Source organism: Calonectris borealis, chromosome W (genome assembly GCF_964195595.1).
Source record: "Calonectris borealis chromosome W, bCalBor7.hap1.2, whole genome shotgun sequence".
NCBI classification, from domain to species: domain Eukaryota; kingdom Metazoa; phylum Chordata; class Aves; order Procellariiformes; family Procellariidae; genus Calonectris; species Calonectris borealis.
In genome coordinates, this window is record NC_134351.1 from 45,108,812 (window position 1) to 45,130,728 (window position 21,917).

A 21,917-nucleotide genomic window follows, 5' to 3' on the forward strand; every position below is an offset into this window, starting at 1 on the left:
ATGTGCGGTCACAGCCCAGAAGGCCAACCGTATCCTGGGCTGCATCAAAAGAAGCATGGCCAGCAGGTCGAGGGAGGTGATTCTGACCCTCTACTACGCTCTGGTGAGACCCCACCTGGAGTACTGCGTCCAGCTCTGGAATCCTCAGCACAGGAAAGACATGGACCTGTTGGAGCGGGTCCAGAGGAGGGCCACAAAAATGATCAGGGGGATGGAACGCCTCTCCTATGAGGACAGGCTGAGAGAGTTGGGGTTATTCAGCCTGGAGAAGAGAAGGCTTGGGGGAGACCTTATTGCAGCCTATCAGTACTTAAAGGGGGCTTATAAGAAAGATGGGGGCAGACTTTTTAGCAGGGCCTGTTGTGACAGGACAAGGGGGAATGGTTTTAAACTAAGAGAGGGTAGATTTAGACTAGATAGAAGGAAGAAATTCTTTACTGTGAGGGTGGTGAAACACTGGAACAGGTTGCCCGGAGAGGTGGTAGATGCCCCATCCCTGGAAACATTCAAGGTCAGGTTGGACGGGGCTCTGAGCACCCTGATCTAGTTGAAGATGTCCCTGCCCACGGCAGGGGGGTTGGACTAGATGACCTTTAAAGGTCCCTTCGAATCCAAACTATTCTATGATTATATGACTTCTGGAATAGCTCAAAGAAAGATGATGTTTTAAATGTAGAAGCTAATAAAATTTCAAAACAAATACTCTTTCAAAAGTAGTAGATAATCTTGTCCTGTGCTCTCCTGAGCTGCTGGAGAAGAATCTTTTTCGAAACATAAAGCAGGCTTCCCTGATACAAGGGTTTCTTATAGAGTCTTACAGATGTTACTACTATCCCGTATAACCCCTTTGTCAAGCTGTTGAAGTAGAAGATCGAAGAGGAGAATCTTGCACTGATCCTAAGAAAAAATCTGTTACGCTGAAACTTGTGGTTCCAGTATTTGGTTTCTTGAAGCTGCAGTATCTTCACTGTACTTACCCACGTACCCTTATGAATAATATCTTGGATCAAAAGGACTGGAGGAAACATTTAGAGGAATTCCTGATTGTCAAACACCACACAGCCGCTCACTCACTCCCCCCACCCCCGCAGTGGGACAGGGAGAGAATCGGAAGGGTAGGACTGAGAAAACTCATGGGTTGAGATAAAGACAGTTTAATAGAACAGAAAAGGAAGGGAAAATAAATAATAATAATAATAGAATATACAAAATGAGTGTGTTATCATCATTCATCATATAACATCAGTGTGTTATCGACATTCTTCTCATACTAAATCCAAAACACAGCACTAGGAAGAAATTTAACTCTATCCCAGCTGAAACCAGGACACTGAGCTTATGCGAAATGTCCCGGATGCTGGATCCAGCTTGTGCTCTCAAATACAGACTAAATCACTTGATGATGCCAAAGACTTTTTAATGAAACTTGAATATATATGGAACAGACAGTGCAAGATGAGTTCTTGAGGGTTCATCTGTTCTGCAAAAATAAGGGCTTACACTAAGCAATAGTAGCACAATAGCAAAACTTGCTTTAACTTCGTGCTCATGGTAAAAATTAGTTGTGCAATACTGTTTTACTTAGAACAGGAAGTGTATCATTATCTTTTCATGCTCATTTATGTTCTACCTGGGATTTCTTTATTTCACGTTAGGTTGGCTCTGACCTCAGTGAATAAATATGAAGAAGCGGTTACAAGTTACCAAAAAGCACTGGATCTTGATCCAGAAAATGACTCTTATAAGTCAAATTTGAAAATAGCAGAACAGAAACTAAGAGACGTGTCCAGTCCCGTAAGTTAGCTCTGCATCTATTTATTTACAATAGTTTTAACTGGGATTTTGTAGGTAAACTTATCTTCAATTGTATTTTTTTTGTAGACTGGAACTGGACTGAGTTTTGACATGGCAAGCTTGATAAACAATCCTGCCTTCATTAGTATGGTGAGTATATTTCAAGCTTTACATTATATTGTTTTTAAAACTGAAGTTTTAAGAACAACTCTTGTTTAATAACACAAGTGATTTTAATCCTTATTATAATGGCAATGGTTTCATTATACTGAATTTAAACTTTTCTAAGTAATTTTATACTCAAACCAAGAAGTGAAGCATAAATCTCCTATAATGCCTGTCTTATTTCCAATTGATTCTATCCTACTTATGAACAACAACGTGCATAGATTGGCTATGCTGTTTTTATAGATGGCATGAATAGCAAAACACTTGTCAACAGCATGGTGAAAATATCTTTTCTGTTCTCCACATAGCAGCGAACAATGAATACAAAGAAATCACCTCTTAAGTGAATAGCAAACACACAGTGCTTTCCTTTACTTCCAGTACAATGGCAAATTGTGGTTTTGTTCCTCTGTAGTTTTTCTCCATGCATGGCTTTCTTAGCCAAATTGTATGAATTAACTTTGAAGAATAGAATTTGGAGAAAAAAAAATGTAAAAAATACTTATTTCCTTTGAGAACTCAGTTAAAACTTTGCTCCCCATCCGGTAGCTTCATTAGGACAGGACATTTTAACCAGTGCTTCAGTGTGGAAATGCACTGCATGCGAGAGAGATCAATACATTTGGTCTGATACTGTGGTCTAAATAATAGAGATGGTAGGCAAGGAAGAAGTGAACGAGTTCTCCAATGGCATTAGTGATTAAATAGCACTAGAACTCCTCATACCACTTCAATGGCCACGTGACTTATTCAGTCTGCATCTGTTTAGAGACAAAGATGTCCTCTTAAATATGGAGCTAACTATAGGGAAAGGGTTTTTGCATCATTTCCAGAAGATGCATGGTCAAGTGGATAGAACACAGGGCATTCAGCCAGGAATGAATGAATTATTTTCCTGTGGTGTGTTTTTTTGCTTTGTTTTGGTTTTAAGGAAAAAATTGACTCACTGTCTGACCTTGAGAAAGTTATTTCTCCATTTTGGGCCCCTAACCTAGATCAGACTTGTTACTGATGGAAGAGAGAAAAAATCCTATACTTCCCATAGAATTGACCCGAATTTGGCATTTTATATCCAACTGTAGACTAGAGAAAACAGTTGATTTACTTTTGAGAGGTTGTATGGAAATATATCAATCGATAAAATTAATACTGTGTATATCTGGTTTCTGTAGTACCTTTAATAAGATAGTGAATGAGCAGATACTGCATTGTGCCTATTGGTCTTGTATTCATAGAGATGGTGATTTCTGTAGGAATTACATTACTAACTTTAAACCATCACCTGGTTTATTCTATAGCATCTGTCCATATACACCCTTACACTGTGGTAAACTATAATTTTTGAGGTACCTTATGAATGATAAATTTAAATAACCTCATGCTTACTACAAAGCAAGAAGATATGCAAGTTATCACAGAAGATATATGTTACCACAAAACCATGGTACAAAGTAAGTCCCCACTGGTTTACTCTGCAATATTTTGTGGCCGTAATATTAACAGTTTATACCCACTAGTAATAATAGTTGCAAAACTGATTTATCCAGGCTGGGAATCGACAAAATACAGACCTTTCTCCAAAAAGCCCAATAGACAACCTTTGTTCTTGGAAGTCTTAAGTTAATTTTTTTTTTTTAAGTTTTCCGGTACTGGGTTTTTATGTTTAATATCTTGTTGTCATATTTTTCATGTCTGAATCTGTAACCAGTATTTGTTATCTAACATGTAACAAATTGTCTCAGCTTCATATCCTTGAAATACTTTCCTGTAATGATTCTTTTTGCTGGGGACCATACATCTCTGTGCACATAAACTTAGCTTAATTTTGTAATAAAACATAGAATACACCTTGTGGGTTTTTCTTTTTTTTTTTTTCCACATTTTCCTCAGTGATACCTAAGTAGTAAATGTGTTATAATTTCAGCTATATGTTGTCTATTCTAGGCAGCAAGCTTAATGCAGAATCCTCAAGTTCAACAATTGTAAGTATTAAAATGGAGTACCATTGAAACAAATGTCTTTAGGGGTTTGAATTAACAAGAGAAAAGGTGGATAGTACTGTATTCCTGAAAACGTAATTTTATTTTTGCTTACTGTAAATAGAACTACTGCAGTTTCTTCCTCTTGCAGCTTATTTCCTCCCAGCAATTCAACAAGGAACTACAGTTTATTGCTTACTGTAAAAGTCCCTGCATACCCCAATGCCAACACTGTGTTAACTGTTTCAGGATGTCGGGGATGATGTCAAATGCCATTGGTGGCCCTGCTGCGGGTGTTGGTGGCCTGTCGGATTTGTCCAGCCTGATCCATGCGTAAGTGTTATGAATTGCATAGTTTTAACCGTTACATTTGTAGAAGCATCATTGTGCACCATCTATTTAAAAGGGATAGTGTCAAGCCAATTATACTGTGGCCTGTCCTCATTGTATACCTGATTATTATTAAAACTGAGAACTTGAAGACTTATTTTCCACTATCTTGTTTGTTTGCTATCTACATTTCCATCAATTGGAATGACTGAACTGTGTGCTCAGTTTCACTTTCTGGTTCTCATACACTGTTTACTTTCTAAATGCCAGTTATTAAAAATGTTCCTTTAAACCTTTAGGTACTCCTACGTGTGCTTTCAAATTGTGTTAATCAATTTATTACCGGATATCCCAGACACTAGTTAGAAAAGCTACAGATTTATTTAGCACAGGTTTCAACAAGTTCTAAAGTTGACTCCTGACTGACCATGCCCTGACATCCCTCCATTTGGACTAGGAAGGCTTCAGGGAACTCGGTATACTAAGGAGAGGAGTGGCTTTTACAAAAATCAGGACCCAAGTCTTTTATAATATAATAATGATAATCCATCTGGAAGAGTCTGCACAAAAACATGCAATTTGCTTATATGGCAAGACCTCTTAACAAGCATCCAATTTCACTTTATTTCAGCATTCTAGCCTGTTTCAAACTATTTTTAAGTTTTGCCCCTTCAGGGCAAAAGTAATTTATAATTCACATCACAGACAGGAATGTGCCCCCACAAAATCAAGGGCTGTTTTCACAAAAATCATGTGCTATGCCTAGATCTATGAAAATGGTGGCTTTCCTTCAACCTGCACTGTGGTTTAAAGGAGTCTTGATAATTTGCTACTTGGAAAAATGCAGAAGTTACAGAGAATGCCATGAAGTAATATGTTTTACTTACTTGCTTTTTCTAGTAAACCAGGGTTATGCTTATCTTTTACACGGAATTAATCTCACCTATTAATTTTACTCTTAAGCTACAACTGTTATGGAGATGGATCTGTCATTACTTCAGTCATACAGGTGTAATTGTATGCTTGCTTTCTACTAATGACATCTTGTTGGCCATACAAGTTGGCAGCTGCATACTGTATTTCTGGAAAAAACAGAACTTCAACTATAAGAGTAGTTATCTTAAACAACTAGAATGGATCCTCTCAAAAAGAAGGGAGCAAATCACTGGAGCAGATTTGTTGCTAAATTTTAGTTTTAGCAAGTAAGATAATACTTTTTCCTCCATGCTATCAAGTAGAAGTAATAGTCCTAAAGAATGAAAATGAAGACCTGATGATAATCCTGTTTGGAGAGACTTTAACTAGATAAAGTGGTAATACTACAGATATCTTGCTGTATAGTCTTAATCAAGATATCTTTAGTCTTAACTTTCATTTAATGCAGCTTTCAGTTATATTAGGATATCCTGTTTTCTTACAAATGCTGCTTGTCAGGTTTTTTTTTTCCATTTGTTGATTTTACTTAAAACTGTTCAACACAGGGGGCAGCAGTTTGCACAGCAGATACAGCAGCAGAATCCAGAGCTCATAGAGCAACTGAGAAATCATGTCCGGAGCAGATCTTTCAGTGGCAGCACTGAAGAGCATTCCTGACTTAAAGGAGGCATGTGAATTGGAATGGTATATAACCCCAAAATGAATACCATAGTTAGTAGCAAAAGCACCACTGTAACTTCTGCTTTGAATAGAAGACAGAAAATTCTTTGTGCATGTTTGCAAACAAGAATAAATCTGTTAAACAGACCTATTGCACATAATTTGGAACATATCATTTATGTGTAGTTACTCCTCTGAAAATGAATACACTAAATAGATTAAGTGGTTAATTAAAATCCCTACGTACAAGTCATTTTCAGTATGTGCATTAGATTGATCTCCAGGGCTGTTGAGTGGGGAGGAGTTTCGTAGTAGGCTGATCTTGCATAACAGCTTAATTCTAAAATCCTAGTGTAAAAGGCACATTATTCTTATGGTGAAAATCGTTATGGCTGTACTCCCTGTCAAATATGCTATTGAAACAATAGGCCCATCTGATGTGCCCTTGTATAATGAGCATAAATCAGTGTTGGAGTATAGAATGTACTTAAAAATAATGCTTTAAAAGTTTCTTTAAGCCTGTGGAGGGGCTGTCATTAGTAACATGAAATACTTTTCAACTTCATTTGGCAGGAGAGAGGGAGATGATTGCATATGAAGGAGTACCACAAATTGTAGAGAAAGAGAAGACACTAATCCTGACTAGAATAATACACAGAAACCAAAATAGAACTTGGCTTGGGAAAGGAAAGATTATTAAGAACTTTTAGGCTTTTCTACTGCCGTGTCTACCCTCAAATCATGATGGTAGCCTTGGAGGTCAGCATTATGGCACTATTTTCCTAGGCATGGCAAACTGTATTACATTCCGTATTTATGCAGTATTTAATATAAGCTTAAAATTCTTAACTGTAATAAGCTAAAACTGATCCTATGATTGTACAAATAACTAGTACTGAAAATTTATCAAAAAATAACTGCCTTAGAAAGAAGGATTCTCTTTCTGTTCTTGTGTGGTAAATTACTGGCTTAAACAACTAAGGATTTTTAAGTTTCATTACATATATCTATCTTAAGTGATGGTTATATGGCCAAGTTAAAGATTTCTCCAGTCCACAGCATTTCTCTTCCTACCCTGCTCAGCTAATCTTACTCTTTCAGAGACCACTGATTTTCTGTATTTTATTATGTTACTGTCCTGGTTTCGGCTGGGATAGAGTTAAATTTCATCCTAGTGCTGTGTTTTGGATTTAGTATGAGAAGAATGTTGATAACACACTGATGTTTTCAGTTGTTGCTAAGTACCCTGTCAAGGACAGCTTCCATGCTCTACCAAGCAGAGGCTGGGAGGAGGGAGCATAGCCGGGACAGCTGGCCCAGCTGGCCAATGGGGTATTCCATACCATGTGATGTCATGCTCAGTATATGAATGGTAGGCGTGATCCAGGAAGTAGCAATCGCTACTTGGTTATCGGTCAGCACGGGTGGTGAGCAATTGCATTGTGCATCACTCATTTTGTATATTCCATCATCATCATTTTCCCTTTTCTGTTCTATTAAACTGTCACTACTTCAAAACCAATTTGATTCCTAAGACAAAGTGACCTCTGCTGGCCAGTTAGACTGGAGAAAGTATGTGGAGGAGTAACAATAGAGACTGCCAAATGGAGAAATACACAGGAACTCCTGGACCTCAGACATTAGATCTGATTCATCTTGTGGTCAAAAAAAGAGCACTTTGAGTAGAAGCAAATGCAAAATTTGGGGCTAAATCAGGCACTTGACTGTAACAAATGCTAGTTGTGCATCTATTGTATGAGTCGTCATCTACTAAAACAGGGGGAAAAATGCAGCTGGATCCAAGGAGAAATTAAAAGAATTGGAGAAAACACAAAAATAGGAAATCTATATTACCATCTGTTAAATAAAGAGGTAAAGCTTAATAGAGCAACTTAAACAACTGTAAGACATTTCATACTTTATTCGATAGAGCTTGCCTACACACAGCATTAAAATGTGTGGGTTTTTTTAAATTCTCTATATAAGTTGCTGTAGCTGCCTTTTTGAGGCTGTAGAGCTACTTAAGCTTTACATTAAATAGATTTCCAAATAACAGCTTCTGACTTAATATCTGATGACAAAGAAGAAAATCCCTAACACGATCTTCTTTCAGAGGTTGTTCCAATTCTGAATCTAATCCATTCAAGAAAACTGCTACTTAAGTTCAGTCACATTTAATAAGACAGAATACCATTTACAAGAAAGATCGATGGAGGCTGTAGGTGGGCTACAACTACTGTACAAACATTGCTTGGAGTAGTGTGTTGTGTCAGGAGAGAAGCATTGCTCCTAGCATATCTCCTATTAAACTTCATGTTTATTCTTAGTTCTCTCTTTCATATTTTCAACTGCTCACTACTAACTTTGATAAAGGGAACCAATAAATCCAGAGTGGACTGGACAGCACTGCAAGATCTCTCAACACTCAATTAATCCTTACTGTGTGACAGTGTAGTGGGTTGACCTTGGGCTGGACACTAGGTGCCTACCAAGCCGCTCTATCACTCCCCCTCCTCAGCAGGAAAGGGGGGAGAAAATAAGATGAAAAAGAACTCATGGGTCAAGATAAAGGCAGTTTAATAAAGCAAAAGCAAAGGCCGTGTGCAGAAGCAAAGGAAAACAAAAGATTTCTTCTTTACTTCCCACCAGCAGGCGATGTCCAGCCACTTCCCGGGAAGTAGGGCCTCAGCACGAGTAGCAGTTGCTCCGGAAGACAAATGCCTTAATAACAAATGCCCCCTGTCCTCCTCCTTTCTCTTAGCTTTTATTGCTGAGCAGATGTCATATGGTATGGAATATCCCTTTGGTCAGTTTGGGTCAGCTGTCCTGGCTATGTCCCCTCCCAAGCTCTTGCCCACCCCCAGCCTACTGGCCTTTGGGGGTGAGGGGGGATGTTGGAGAGGCAGCCTTGATGCTGTGCCAGCACTGCTCAGCAGTAGCCAAAACACTGGTGTGTTATCAACACCTTTCTAGCTACCAATACAAAGCACAGCACTATGAGGGCTGCTATGGGGAAAGTTAACTCCATCCCAGCCAGACCCAATATAGGCAGCAATCTTCATGCAGTCGGTTACCTTTCTCCTTCAAAACAGAAAGAGTATCAGGAACCTCTTCAGAGTTCCTTAAGAACTGCAAAATGTGATAATATTCAAAGACTGGCTATAGAAGTTGTACTGTCAAGTACAAGCCCTATAGCTTACTGGATTTTATGGGAGAACTATCCCCAAGGCTAAATGGAATGAAGCACTGATTAGTTATCTGAAAATTTCTCTTGAAATAATCTTTATAGAGCAGCAACTTTCATTTCGCATACTACACTATTGTCACGTTTAGGTTTTACTCCAGTACAGATCATATGTAACCAGAGTCTTTATTAAAACGTTGATGGCATTAGCTAACCCTTTAGGAATTTGCTACAACTGGCACAATACTTAACTTGTAAACATTCTTTGTTTCTTGTATATTAAAAGAAAGGGCTTTATAGCCTAAATAAAAAACAGTGAAACCAATAACAGGAGCTATCATTACATGCTTTTCCACTGAAGCCAGGAACAGAGAGATCATTTATGCTAAAATCTATTTTGCCTTAAATAGGCTAGATTGTTTCACAGAGTCATGCAATATGTCTTAATCACAGGGTAAGGAAGGAATCTTTTCCTGTGTAATAACTGCACTTTATTTTGCACTAAAATTTTTCATCCTGCTAGATCAAGTGGTAAATGAAACTACCAGTAAGTACTGCTTTAATTTAAGGTCAATTGCAGTTTATCATTCAATTGAACAAATATGCATTTAACACCTAATTGGTTTTGTATCATTACTGTTCCAGCATATAAGTGTGATAATTATTAGAGAAGAAAAAAGTTTTGCACTCAAATTGTAAACTCCTGTAACCTGCTTGTATGGAAATATATTCTTCTAACTATACCTGATAAGAAAAACAGCTAATGAAATATTCAGTGTAGAAATTGTTTCAGTTGCACTTCTGGTTTTGTAACAAGTACAAAGTAAAATCACTCACTCATACTGAGAAAGAACTAAGACTGCAACTTCGAAAGAAATCTTGATACACTGTTTGAAGGCTACAGATAGTCATACTGACAAAATGCAACTTGACTACCATATCTGTATCTCTCCTACCTCTGATTACCATATAGTTACATCTCCTTCAACTTGTGTCATTTTAACTTGAAAATAGATTATAAATAAAGCTATTTACATTTTTTGTGTGGATAGTTGTGGTTTTACTGGTTTGGTTTGTTGATATAGCTAGAGTAACAGGTAAATTGTATTCTTTTTTTTAAATTCTATTGGGTTAGCATGGCAAGGTTTTGGTGGTGGGGGGGCTACAGAGGTGGCTTCTGTGAGAAGATGCCAGAAGCTTCCCCTATTGTCCGATAGAGCCAGTGCCAGCCGGCTCCAGGATGAACCCACTGCTGGCCAAGGCTGAGCCAATCAGCGACGGTGGTAGCGCCTCTGTGATAACATATTTAAGAAGGGGAAAAAACTGCTGCACAACAGCAGCCGGGAGAGAGGAGTGAAAATATGTGAGAGCAACAACTCTGCAGATACCAAGGTCAGTGAAGAAGGAGGGGGAGGAGGTGCTCCAGGTGCCAGAGCAGAGATTCCCCTGCAGCCCGTGGTGAAGACCATGGTGAGGTAGGCTGTCCCCCTGCAGCCCATGGAGGTTAATGGTGGAGCAGATATCCACCTGCAGCCCGTGGAGGACCCCATGCCGGAACAGGTGGATGCGCCTGAAGGAAGCTGTGACCCCGTGGAGAGCCCATGCTGGAGCAGGCTCCTGGCAGGACCTGTGACCCCATGGAGAGAGGAGCCCACGCTGGAGCAGGTTTTCTGGCAGGACTTGTGACCCTGTGGAAAGGACCCATGCTAGAGCAGTTCGTGAAGAACTGTAGCCCGTGTGAAGAACCTATGTTGGAGAAGTTCGTGGAGGACTGTCTCCCGTGGGAGGGACCTCACGCTGGAACAGGGAAAGAGTGTGAGGAGGAAGGAGTGGTAGAGACAACGTGTGATGAACTGACCACCACCCCCATTCCCTGTCCCCCTGTGCCGCTTGTGGGGAGGAGGTAGAGAAATCAGGAGTGAAGTTGAGCCCGGGAAGAAGGGAGGGGTGGGGGGAAGGTGTTTTAAGATTTGTTCTTATTTCTCATTATCCTACTCTGATTTGATTGGCAACAAATTAAATTAATTTCCCCAAGTTGAGTCTGTTTTGCCTGTGTTGGTATTTGGTGAGTGATCTCTCCCTGTCCTTATCTCGACCCACGAGCCTTTCATCATATTTTTCTTCCCCTGTCCAGCTGAGGAGGAGGAGTGACAGAGCGGCTTGGTGGGCACCTGGCATCCAAGCCAAGGTCAACCCACCACATAAATACCTGTTTATATTGGTTGCTATGCATTTTATTAGATGTGCAGGATATAGGTTTTTTCTTTTTAAATTTCATACATAGGAAGGTCTTAAATAAATACTGTCAAAACTAACTAAGGTTGCTAAGTGCCAATACAGTAGCTGAGAAATATGATAAGCCACTGAGTAGACTTTTTAACACTAGTTAACTAGGAAGGCCAGTCACGATTTTCTGTATTAAATGGCTACCTTTAGGTGACCTTAGATATTTCAGCCAAACATATTTCCATACTTTGTCAAAAGAAAAGCTAGGGAAAAGTGCATTTCAGTGCTTAACCAAGTCCTGAATTCCTTCCTGCATATACTTTGGACTACTTGATCTAGGGCAGATATGCAGGCTTTTTCTCATTTTCCTAAAAATCTCCTTAAATGCCTGTTGTGGTTTAACCCAGCAGGCAGCCAAACACCACACAGCCGCTTGCTCACTCCCCCCACCCCCCCAGTGGGACAGGGAGAGAATCTGAAGGGTAAGAGTGAGAAAAACTCATAGGCTGAGATAAAGACAGTTTAATAGAACAGAAAAGGAAGGGGGGGAAAAAAAGAAACAATAACAATAATAATAATAATAGACTATACAAAATGAATGTACTCGCTGAGCAATGCCCAAAAACCAGCGATCGGTACTTCCTGGATCACGCCTACCATTCATATACTGAGCATGATGTCACATGGTATGGAATACCCCATTGGCCAGCTAGGCTAGCTGTCCCGGCTATGCTCCCTCCCAGCCTCTTCCAGAGCATGGAAGCTGAATGTTCTTGACTATCAGGGTACTTAGCAACAACTGAAAACATCAGTGTGTTATCAACATTCTTCTCATACTAAATCCAAAACACAGCACTAGGAAGAAATTTGACTCTATCCCAGCCGAAACCAGGACAGTATCCACCCCTTATTCTATACCATCTACGTCATGCCTAGGTCTCACATTTTCCAATACATTCCAATTAATCACCACCACCTTTATTGTCTTTTGATATATATACACACAGATATCATTCCCTTAGTCTATGGGCCATCCCTCTAAAATGTCCGTTGAGTTCATTTAGTCCATGCCTTTGGGCTCCATCTGTCATAACAGTCTTTCAGGGCAGGAGAGATGGTGTGTGGTGTTGGGCTGTTGCATCCTGAAGCAGGTCTGATGCCATTATTGCTGTGCTGTCCGGTTCTATCATCGTTGCACTTTGCTCGGTTTCATCAGAGTTCCTTCTTCATTAATCTGGGTGATTCTTACTGCAATACCATTGATAGCAACCATAGAAATAATGATATACAACATCATATAACAATTAACATCATACAATTCAGTTCATTGGCTATTTTCACCCAAAATCAAATCCCCTTGAGGTACACATCGGACCTCCACATCCTTTCGCATCACCCACCAAGTGCACCCAGGTCCTTGAGCAAAAGCAATCCCACGAATGGGTTTTCCCTTGCCAGAGGCAGGAGTAACCCAGACTGTCTTCCCCAGCATATTTCTGATGTGCACGACAGGGACTTTATCCCCCTCTACAGTACGTAAGGGTTTGGATTGGGCAGGGCCAGCTCGGTTGAAAGATCCCCTCGTGTTGACTAACCAGGTAGCTTTTGCTAAATGTGTGTCCCAATGCTTGAATGTCCCACCACCCATTGCTCTCAGCGTAGTCTTTAAAAGCCCGTTGTATCGTTCGATTTTCCCAGAGGCTGGTGCATGGTAGGGGATGTGATAGACCCACTCAATGCCATGCTCTTTGGCCCAGGTGTCTATGAGGGTGTTTCAGAAATGAGTCCCGTTGTCTGACTCAGTTCTTTCTGGGGTGCCATGTCGCCATAGGACTTGCTTTTCAAGGCCCAGGATGGTGTTCCGGGCAGTGGCATGGGGCACAGGATATGTTTCCAGCGATCCGGTGGTTGCTTCCACCATGGTGAGCACATAGCGCTTGCCCTGTCGGGTTTGTGGGAGTGTGATATAATCAATCTGCCAGACCTTCCCATATTTGTATTTCAACCATCGTCCTCCATACCAGAGAGGCTTTACTCACTTGGCTTGCTTAATTGCAGCGCATGTTTCACATTCATGGATAACCTGTGCAATAGCGTCCATGGTCAAGTCCACCCCTCGATCACGAGCCCATCTGTATGTTGCATCTCTTCCTTGATGGCCCAAAGCATCATGGGCCCACCAAGCTATAAATAATTCACCCTTATGTTGCCAGTCCAGATCCACCTGAGCCACTTCAATCTTAGCAGCCTGGTCCACCTGCTGGTTGTTTTGGTGTTCTTCAGTGGCCTGACTCCTGGGTACGTGAGCATCTACGTGACGTACTTTTACAGTCAGGTTCTCTACCCGGGCAGCAATATCTTGCCCCAATGCGGCAGCCCAGATGGGTTTGCCTCTGCGCTGCCAGTTGTTCTGCTTCCACTGCTGCAAGCACCCCCACAGGGCATTTGCCACCATCCATGAGTCAGTATAGAGATAAAGTACTGGCCATTTTTCTCGTTCAGCAATGTCCAAGGCCAGCTGGATGGCTTTCACCTCTGCAAACTGGCTCGATTCACCTTCTCCTTCAGCAGTTTCTGCAACTTCACGTATAGGACTCCATACAGCAGCTTTCCACCTCCAATGCTTTCCCACAAGGCGACAGGACCCATCAGTGAACAGGGCATATTGCTTCTCATTTTCTGATAGTTCATTATAGAGTGGGGCCTCTTCAGCACGTGTCACCTCCTCCTCTGGGGATATTCCAAAATCTTTGCCTTCTGGCCAGTTCGTGATCACCTCCAAGATTTCTGAGCGGCTGGGATTTGCGGTTTGGGCCCGTTGTGTGATCAGTGTGACCCACTTACTCCACGTAGCATCGGTTGCATGATGTGTAGAGGGGACCCTCCCTTTGAACATCCAGCCCAGCACCGGCAGTCGGGGTGCCAGGAGGAGCTGTGCTTCAGTGCCAACCACTTCCAAAGCAGCTCGAATCCCTTCATATGCTGCCAATATCTCCTTCTCAGTTGGAGTGTAGCAGGCCTCGGATTCTCTGTATCCCTGACTCCAGAACCCCAGGGGTCGACCTCGAGTCTCCCCTGGTGCTTTCTGCCAGGAGGCTCCAGGTAGGGCCATTCTCCCCAGCTGCGGTGTAGAGCACATTCTTCACATCTTGTCCTGCCTGGAGTGGCCCAAGGGCTACTGCCTGAACTATCTCCTGTTTAATTTGTTCAAAGGCTTGTTGTTGCTCAGGGCCCCATTTGAAGTCGTTCTTCTTCCTGGTCACTTGATAGAGAGGGCTTACAATCTGACTGGAATTTGGGATATGCATTCTCCAAAAGCCTACAACACCGAAGAAAGCTTGTGTTTCCTTTTTGCTAGCTTCTAGAGACATGGCTGTTATTTTGTTGATCACATCCATTGGGATCTGATGACGTCCATCTTGCCATTTCATTCCTAAAAACTGGATCTCCTGTGCAGGACCCTTGACCTTACTTTCTTTTATGGCAAAACCGGCCTTCAGAAGGATTTGAATTATTTTCTTCCCTTTCTCAAAAACTTCTTCTGCTGTGTTGCCCCATACAATGATGTCATCAATGTATTGCAGGTGTTCTGGAGCCTCACCCTGTTCTAGTGCGGTGTGGATCAGTCCATGGCAAATGGTAGGGCTGTGTTTCCACCCCTGGGGCAGTCGGTTCCAGGTGTACTGGACGCCCCTCCAAATGAAAGCAAACTGTGGCCTGCACTCTGCTGCCAAAGGGATTGAGAAGAACGCATTAGCGATATCATTTGTGGCGTACCACTTGTCTGCCTTTGACTCCAGTTCGTATTGGAGTTCTAGCATGTCCGGCACGGCAGGACTCAGTGGCACTCAGTGAAATACCCTCTCCTGAGGTAGTCGATGCCAAGGAAGCACGGAGCCTCTGGGCCAGTCACAATGGGGTGCTTCTGCCACTCATTCCCGGTTAGGCTCACTTCGGCCTCCAATACAGTTAACTCTTGGGATCCCCCTGTCACTCCAGAAATACAAATGGGTTCTGTCCCTTTATAGTTTGATGGCATCAGGGTAGACTGTGCACCAGTGTCTACTAGAGCTTTATACTCCTGTGGGTCTGATGTGCCAGGCCATTGAATCCACACAGTCCAGTAAACCCGGTTGTCCCTTTCCTCCACCTGGCTGGAGGCAGGGCCTCTCTAATTCTGATCATAGTATCCATCTCTCACTTCTTGCAAACCTGAGTCAAGAATTTCTTCATCGCAATTACAATCCAAAGTAAGATCAGCCCTTCTACTCTGTCTGGGGACCTGTTCACTGGAAACTGGACCGTCATGAGACAGGTTTTTCCTGAAAACTGGAGCAGCATTTTTCCTGGGAGAACCCCCTTGTGTCATTGTTTTTCCTTGCAACTCATGTACCCGTGCCTCTCGGATGAAGGTAGGTTTTCCATCCCACTGCCTCATGTCCTCTCCGTGGTCACGCAGGTAAAACCACAGGGTGCCCCGTGGTGTGTACTTTCTATATCCTCTCTCTTGAGGAGAAAAACGCTGACTCCTAATGGCTGAGATACTGGTCCGTACAGGTGGAGAATAGGACATAGCCTCTTTGAGTTGCTGGACCTTCCGGGACAGTTTCTCCACAGCCGAGACAAGGGAGGAGGAGACAGTTTCTTCGAAATCCCGGAGTCTGCTAACCACGTCATCCACCGTTGGTGCTTCTTCCTCTTTCCAGGACAGGAGTGCCAACGAACTGGCATACGATGCTGGTGCGCTCCGTACCAACTTCCACCACATGGGTCGCGTGCACTGGACGTCATCTGGATCTTTGGGCGTTTGGTTGTTGTCCAGGTCACTATAAACTACCTCCAACACATCTAATTCTCTCCGGTACTGGATACCTCTCTCCATAGTGGTCCATTTGCCTGGGCGATATATAACATCTTCCTTGAAGGGATACCTTTCCTTCACACCTGACAGCAGTCGCCTCCAGAGGCTGAGGACCTGTGTCCCTTTTCCAATCTCTTTGTCAATGCCCCCTTCCCTAGCAAGGGATCCCAGCTGTTTGGCTTCCTTCCCCTCTACTTCCAGGCTACTGGCCCCATTATCCCAGCATCAGAGCAGCCAAGTAACAATATGCTCGCCTGGACGACGGCTGAAATCTTTCCGCATATCTCGCAGCTCACTCAGGGATAGGGATCGGGTGGTTTCCGTCTCATTTATGAGTTCTTCCTCTTCCTCCTCCGCTCCTTGTGATGGCCCTGCTTTTCCATCATCCCTCTCTAAATGACCTGACTTCCGCTTCCAAGATTTCTTCTTCTGTACAGGGGCGACGGATACCAGCGACGGTTAGTCCTCTGGTTCAGCTGTAGTACCCGTCGCGAGGGTTTGGGTAGCTGCAGTGCCTGTCGCGGGGGTTGGAGTATTTGTAGTGACTGTTGCCGGGGTTTGAGTGGCTGCAGTGCTTGTCGCACTGGTTGGAGTAACTGCAGTGACTGTTGGCGGAGTTTGAGTAGCTGCAGTGCCTGTTGCGGGGGTTGGAGTAACTATAGTGACTGTTGCCGGGGTCTGAGTAGCCATAGTGGTTGTCGTGGGGGTTGAAGTAGCCACAGTGCCTGTCGCAGGGTTTTGAGTAGCCACAGTGGTTGTTGTGCGGGTTGAAGTAGCTACAGTGCCTGTCGTGGGGTTTTGAGTAGCCACAGTGCCTGTCGTGGGGGTTTGAGTAGTCACCGTGTCTGTTGCCGGGGTTGATCTCTGGACAGTATTCCTGAATAGTTGTTTAACTCTAAACAAGACCTGAACCACATTCAGGAGACATAGCAATATGATCATGCTTGTTTGAACATCCCAAGGATATTCAAGATTCTCAGGGAATATTGTGGACGTCTTCATGAAGAGGATAGAAGAAAAAGGAGTTTCTGAAGATATGGAAGGGAAGGTGAACAAGTGGGAGAAAGTGTCCCATCCTGTCTCCCCCCTAAATTCATCCTCTGAGGTGAAGAGGTAAAAAGTGTAATTATTAATAGTTTCCAAAAGATAGCTCCCAAAGAACAGGAATGATGGCAGTGCTGAGTACAGGCTTGTGACCAATAATTTTATCATAGCATAAAGCCAGGTCACACAGTATAGCAAAGCAATGACCTTAATCCATTTCCCAGAAATGACCAACCCCACATAAAAACTGATAATCAGCAGTATAGACAGCCAGTAAGGTGCTACATATCAAAACTCCAAGAACAGATCCAACAACTCTGAGAGCAAATAAACCAACATTGTGAACAGCGACTACTAAACTGATATAATGAATGCTTATAACAAATTTGTTTTAACCCGTTTGGGTCAGATGTGTCGTTATCTCATCCCTTTGAGCCCCACGTTGGGCGCCAAAAAGGACTGTCGTGGTTTAACCTGGCAGGCAGCCAAATACCACGCAGCCGCTCACTCACTCCCCCCGCCCCCAGCGGGACAGGGAGAGAATCGGAAGGGTAAGAGTGAGAAAAACTCGTGGGCTGAGATAAAGACAGTTTAATAGAACAGAAAAAGGGAAAATAATAATGATAATGATAAAATATACAAAATGAGTGATGTCCTTTTATGTTCCCTCCCATGTTGTGTACCTAGCTCAGTCAGTAGGCACGGGAGCTGTCCTTGGACTAGGAGGGCACTTAGCAACAACTGGAAACATCAGTGTGTTATCAACATTCTCCTCATACTAAATCCAAAACACAGCACTAGGGAGAAATTTAACCCTATCCCTGCCGAAACCAGGACAAGAGTAGAGGGGCAGAATCACCTCCCTCGACCTGCTGGCCACGTTTCTTTTGATGCAGCCCAGGATACGGTTGGACTTCTGGGCTACGAGCGCACATTGCTGGCTAATGTCCAACTTGCTGAGGGTGCACTCGATCCCACTGTCTATGTCATTGATGAAGATATTAAACAGTACTGGTCCCAATACGGACCCCTGCGGGACACCACTCGTCACCGACCTCCATCTGGACATTGAGCCGTTGACCACTACCCTCTGGATGCGACCATCCAACCAATTCCTCACCCACCGGACAGTCCACCCATCAAATCCATGTCCCTCCAGTTTAGAGAGAAGGATGTTTTGGGGGACCTGGCTTAGACAGGTACACTATTCGCTGGGTAAAACACTGGTTGGACGGCCGAGCCCAGAGAGTTGTGGTGAACAGAGTTAAATCCAGTTGGCGGCCGTTCACAAGCGGTGTTCCCCAGGGCTGAGTTTTGGGGCCGGTCCTGTTCAATATCTTTATCAACGATCGGGATGAGGGGATCGAGTGCTCCCTCAGTAAGTTTGCAGATGACACCAAGTTGGGCGGGAGTGTTGATCTGCTGGAGGGTAGGAAGGCTCTGCAGAGGGACCTGGACAGGCTGGATCGATGGGCTGAGGCCAACTGTATGAGGTTCAACAAGGCCAAGTTCCGGGTCCTGCACTTTGGCCACAACAACCCCATGCAATGCTACAGGCTTGGGGAAGAGTGGCTGGAAAGCTGCCCAGAGGAAAAGGACCCGGGGGTGCTGGTTGACAGCTGGCTGAACATGAGCCGGCAGTGTGCCCAGGTGGCCAAGAAGGCCAACGGCATCCTGGCCTGTATCAGAAATAGTGTGGCCAGCAGGACTAGGGAGGTGATCGTGCCCCTGTACTCGGCACTGGTGAGGCCGCACCTCGAATCCTGTGTTCACTTTTGGGCCCCTCACTACAAGAAGGACATGGAGGTGCTGGAGCGTGTCCAGAGAAGGGCAACGAAGCTGGTGAAGGGTCTGGAGCAGAAGTCCTATGAGGAGCGGCTGAGGGAACTGGGGTTGTTTAGCCTGGAGAAGAGGAGGCTGAGGGGAGACCTCATCGCGCTCTGCAACTACCTGAAAGGAGGTTGTAGCGAGGTGGGTGTTGGTCTCTTCTGCCAAGTAACTAGCGATAGGATGAGAGGAAATGGCCTCAAGTTGCGCCAAGGGAGGTTTAGATTGGACATTAGGAGAAATTTCTTTACTGAAAGAGTGGTCAGGCCTTGGAACAGGCTGCCCAGGGAAGTGGTTGAGTCACCATCCCTGGAGATATTTAAAAGACGTGTAAATGAGGCGCTTAGGGACATGGTGTAGTGGGCATGGTGGTGTTGGGTTGACGGTTAGACTCAGTTATCTTAGAGGTCTTTTCCAACCTTAATGATTCTAAAGGCCTTACAGAGGTCCAGATAGATGAAATCGGTAGCCCTTCCCATGTCCACTGATGTAGCCACTCCATCATAGAAGGTCACTAGGTTGGTCAGGCAGGAGTTGCCCTTGGTGAAGGGTTGTCTAGCTGTCTCGAATCACCTCCCTGTCCTCCATGTGCCTCAGCATAGCTTCCAGGAGGATCTGTTCCATGATCTTCCCAGGCACAGAGATGAGGCTGACTGGCCTGTAGTTCCCCGGGTCTTCCTTTTTTCCCCTTTTTAAAAATGGGGGTTATGTTTCCCCTTTTCCAGTCAGCGGGAACTTCACCGGACTGCCACGACTTCTCAAATACGATGGATAGTGGCTTAGCAACTTCATCCACCAGTTCCCTCAGGACCCTTGGATGGATCTCATCGGGTCCCATGGACTTGTGCACCTTCAGGTTCCTTACATGGTCTCGATCTTGATCATGATCTTCTCCTACAGTGGGCAGCTCTTCATTCTCCCAGTCCCCGCCTTTGCCTTCTGCGGCTTGGGTGGTGAGGCTCAAGCACTTGCCGGTGAAGACTGTGGCAAAAAAGTCATTGAGTACCTCCGCCTTCTCCATATCCCGGGTAACCAGGTCTCCCATTTCCTTCCAGAGAGGGCCCACATTTTCCCTAGTCTTCCTTTTATCCCCGACGTACCTGTAGAAGCTTTTCTTGTTGCCCTTGACGTCCCTGGCCAGATTTAATTCTATCAGGGCTTTAGCTTTCCTAACCTGATCCCTGGCTGCTCGGACAATTTCTCTGTATTCCTCCCAGGCTACCTGTCCTTGCTTCCACCCTCTGTAGGCTTCCTTTTTGTGTTTGAGTGTGTCCAGGAGCTCCTTGTTCATCCATGCAGGCCTCCTGGCGTTTTTGCCTGACTTCCTCTTTGTTGGGATGCATCGCTCCTGAGTTTGAAGGAGGTGATCCTTGAATATTAACCAGCTATCTTGGGGCCCTCTTCCCTCCAGGGCTTTGTCCCATGGCACTCTGCCAAGCAGATCCCTGAAGAGGCCAAAGTCTGCTCTCCTGAAGTCCAGGGTAGTGAGCTTGCTGCACGCCCTCCTCGGTGCCCTAAGGATCTTGAACTCCACCATTTCCTGGTGACTGCAGCCAAGGCTGCCCTTGACATCACCAATTAGCTCACTTGCATTGGTGACCATCAGGTCCACTATCGCATCCCCTCTGGTAGGGCTGTCTATTACCTGGCCTAAGAAGTTATCCTCGATGCACTCCAGGAGTCTCCTGGATTGCCTGCAGCTCGCTGTGCTACTTTTCCAGCAGATGTCGGGGTGGTTGAAGTCCCCCAGCAGGATGAGAGCCTGCGAGCGCGATGCCTCCTGTAGCTGGAGTAAAGAGGCTTCGTCAATAGGCTCCCCTTGATTGGGTGGCCTGTAGTAAACACCGACCACAAGGTTCCCTTTGTTGGCTCGGTCTCTAATTCTTACCCATAAGCTTTCAACCTGCTCATGGCTATTCTTTAGAGAAAGCTCTTCACAATCAACCATAATTTGGTTTGTTTTGTGGAGTGGTCTTGGAATTCACAAACTGTGTTCTTTTTGGATGGCATTAAACCAGACGATGCATGTCCACAGTATGCCAAGGGTGCTCCATCTGCTCATGGACATTCAGTCCAGGACTAGACTAGAACCAGTCCAAAGTAAACCCCAGGGCACATATGGAATAGATGTCAGGTCCTCAGCACCAACTGGTTTGCTGTACACACTGTCTCCTGCATCACTTGTTAATGTAGATGTAGCCTCAGTGAATTAGGGAGGATTACCTATGACAGTGCATGCCATTCCATTTTGCAAAAATCTCCTTGACTTTGCCACATTTGCCTTACAACAATTTTTTTGCTAAACATGGATATAGGAGAGCGTTCTTTTCCTTCTAGCTGCTTCTCCTAAAACAGTTGGCTTTGTGCTCGCCCATACTACAGAGACTGCCCTTGTCTGGGTGGTGGGCTTCCTTCTGATTAGCTCTCTGTGTAGCTTTTAAGAACGTTATTCTTGAGTAGCACAAGCAAGGAATTGTTTAGTTGATTCCATACTCTGAGCAATTCTTTCATTTTTGGATGAAGACTACATTCCTCCTTTTGGTTTTATTGTAAGGCCTTTACCTCTAGCCATCAGTTCTTGCAGTTATCTCATTGTTAAGGCCAACAGGTATGTGCTGGTTTAGGCCTTCTCATCTACTCTGATCCTGTCTTCGTTTTGTCAATTGCTGCGAAGTTTATTCTATAAAATACTGCTTTTATTGGTTTTTTTTCTTAATATATATCTGTCTTAATAGAGGAGACTAATGTTATGGCAAACTACCTGTTGTTTAGGGAATTAGGTATAATTTTTCCAGTAGATTCCTTCCTGTCACCTAATACAGCTGAAAATGTGTGCCCTTTTCCAGTGGTGGATAATTAGTTCTCTTTCTTGTAAGGTTCCAAACTTAGATTGCTCTACTGGTCTGAA

At 43.8% G+C, this 21,917-nt stretch overlaps 1 protein-coding gene and 1 long non-coding RNA gene across 2 annotated transcripts in view; one reads left to right on the plus strand and one right to left on the minus strand.

Annotated features, from left to right (window-relative positions):
* The window catches only part of LOC142074734 (small glutamine-rich tetratricopeptide repeat-containing protein beta), a 37,595-nt gene extending 31,649 nt beyond the window's left edge, over nucleotides 1-5,946 (plus strand). Inside the window, exons 7-11 of the mRNA XM_075135593.1 lie at nucleotides 1,656-1,794; nucleotides 1,882-1,944; nucleotides 3,907-3,944; nucleotides 4,191-4,274; nucleotides 5,753-5,946. Coding sequence (XP_074991694.1) covers nucleotides 1,656-1,794; nucleotides 1,882-1,944; nucleotides 3,907-3,944; nucleotides 4,191-4,274; nucleotides 5,753-5,864 — 436 coding nt within the window. The 3' untranslated portion in view covers nucleotides 5,865-5,946. The remainder of the gene's footprint in view (nucleotides 1-1,655; nucleotides 1,795-1,881; nucleotides 1,945-3,906; nucleotides 3,945-4,190; nucleotides 4,275-5,752) is intronic.
* Nucleotides 1-21,917, minus strand: part of LOC142074738 (uncharacterized) — a 181,939-nt gene that overhangs the window by 37,376 nt on the left and 122,646 nt on the right. The gene's annotated exons all lie outside the window — the stretch shown is intronic.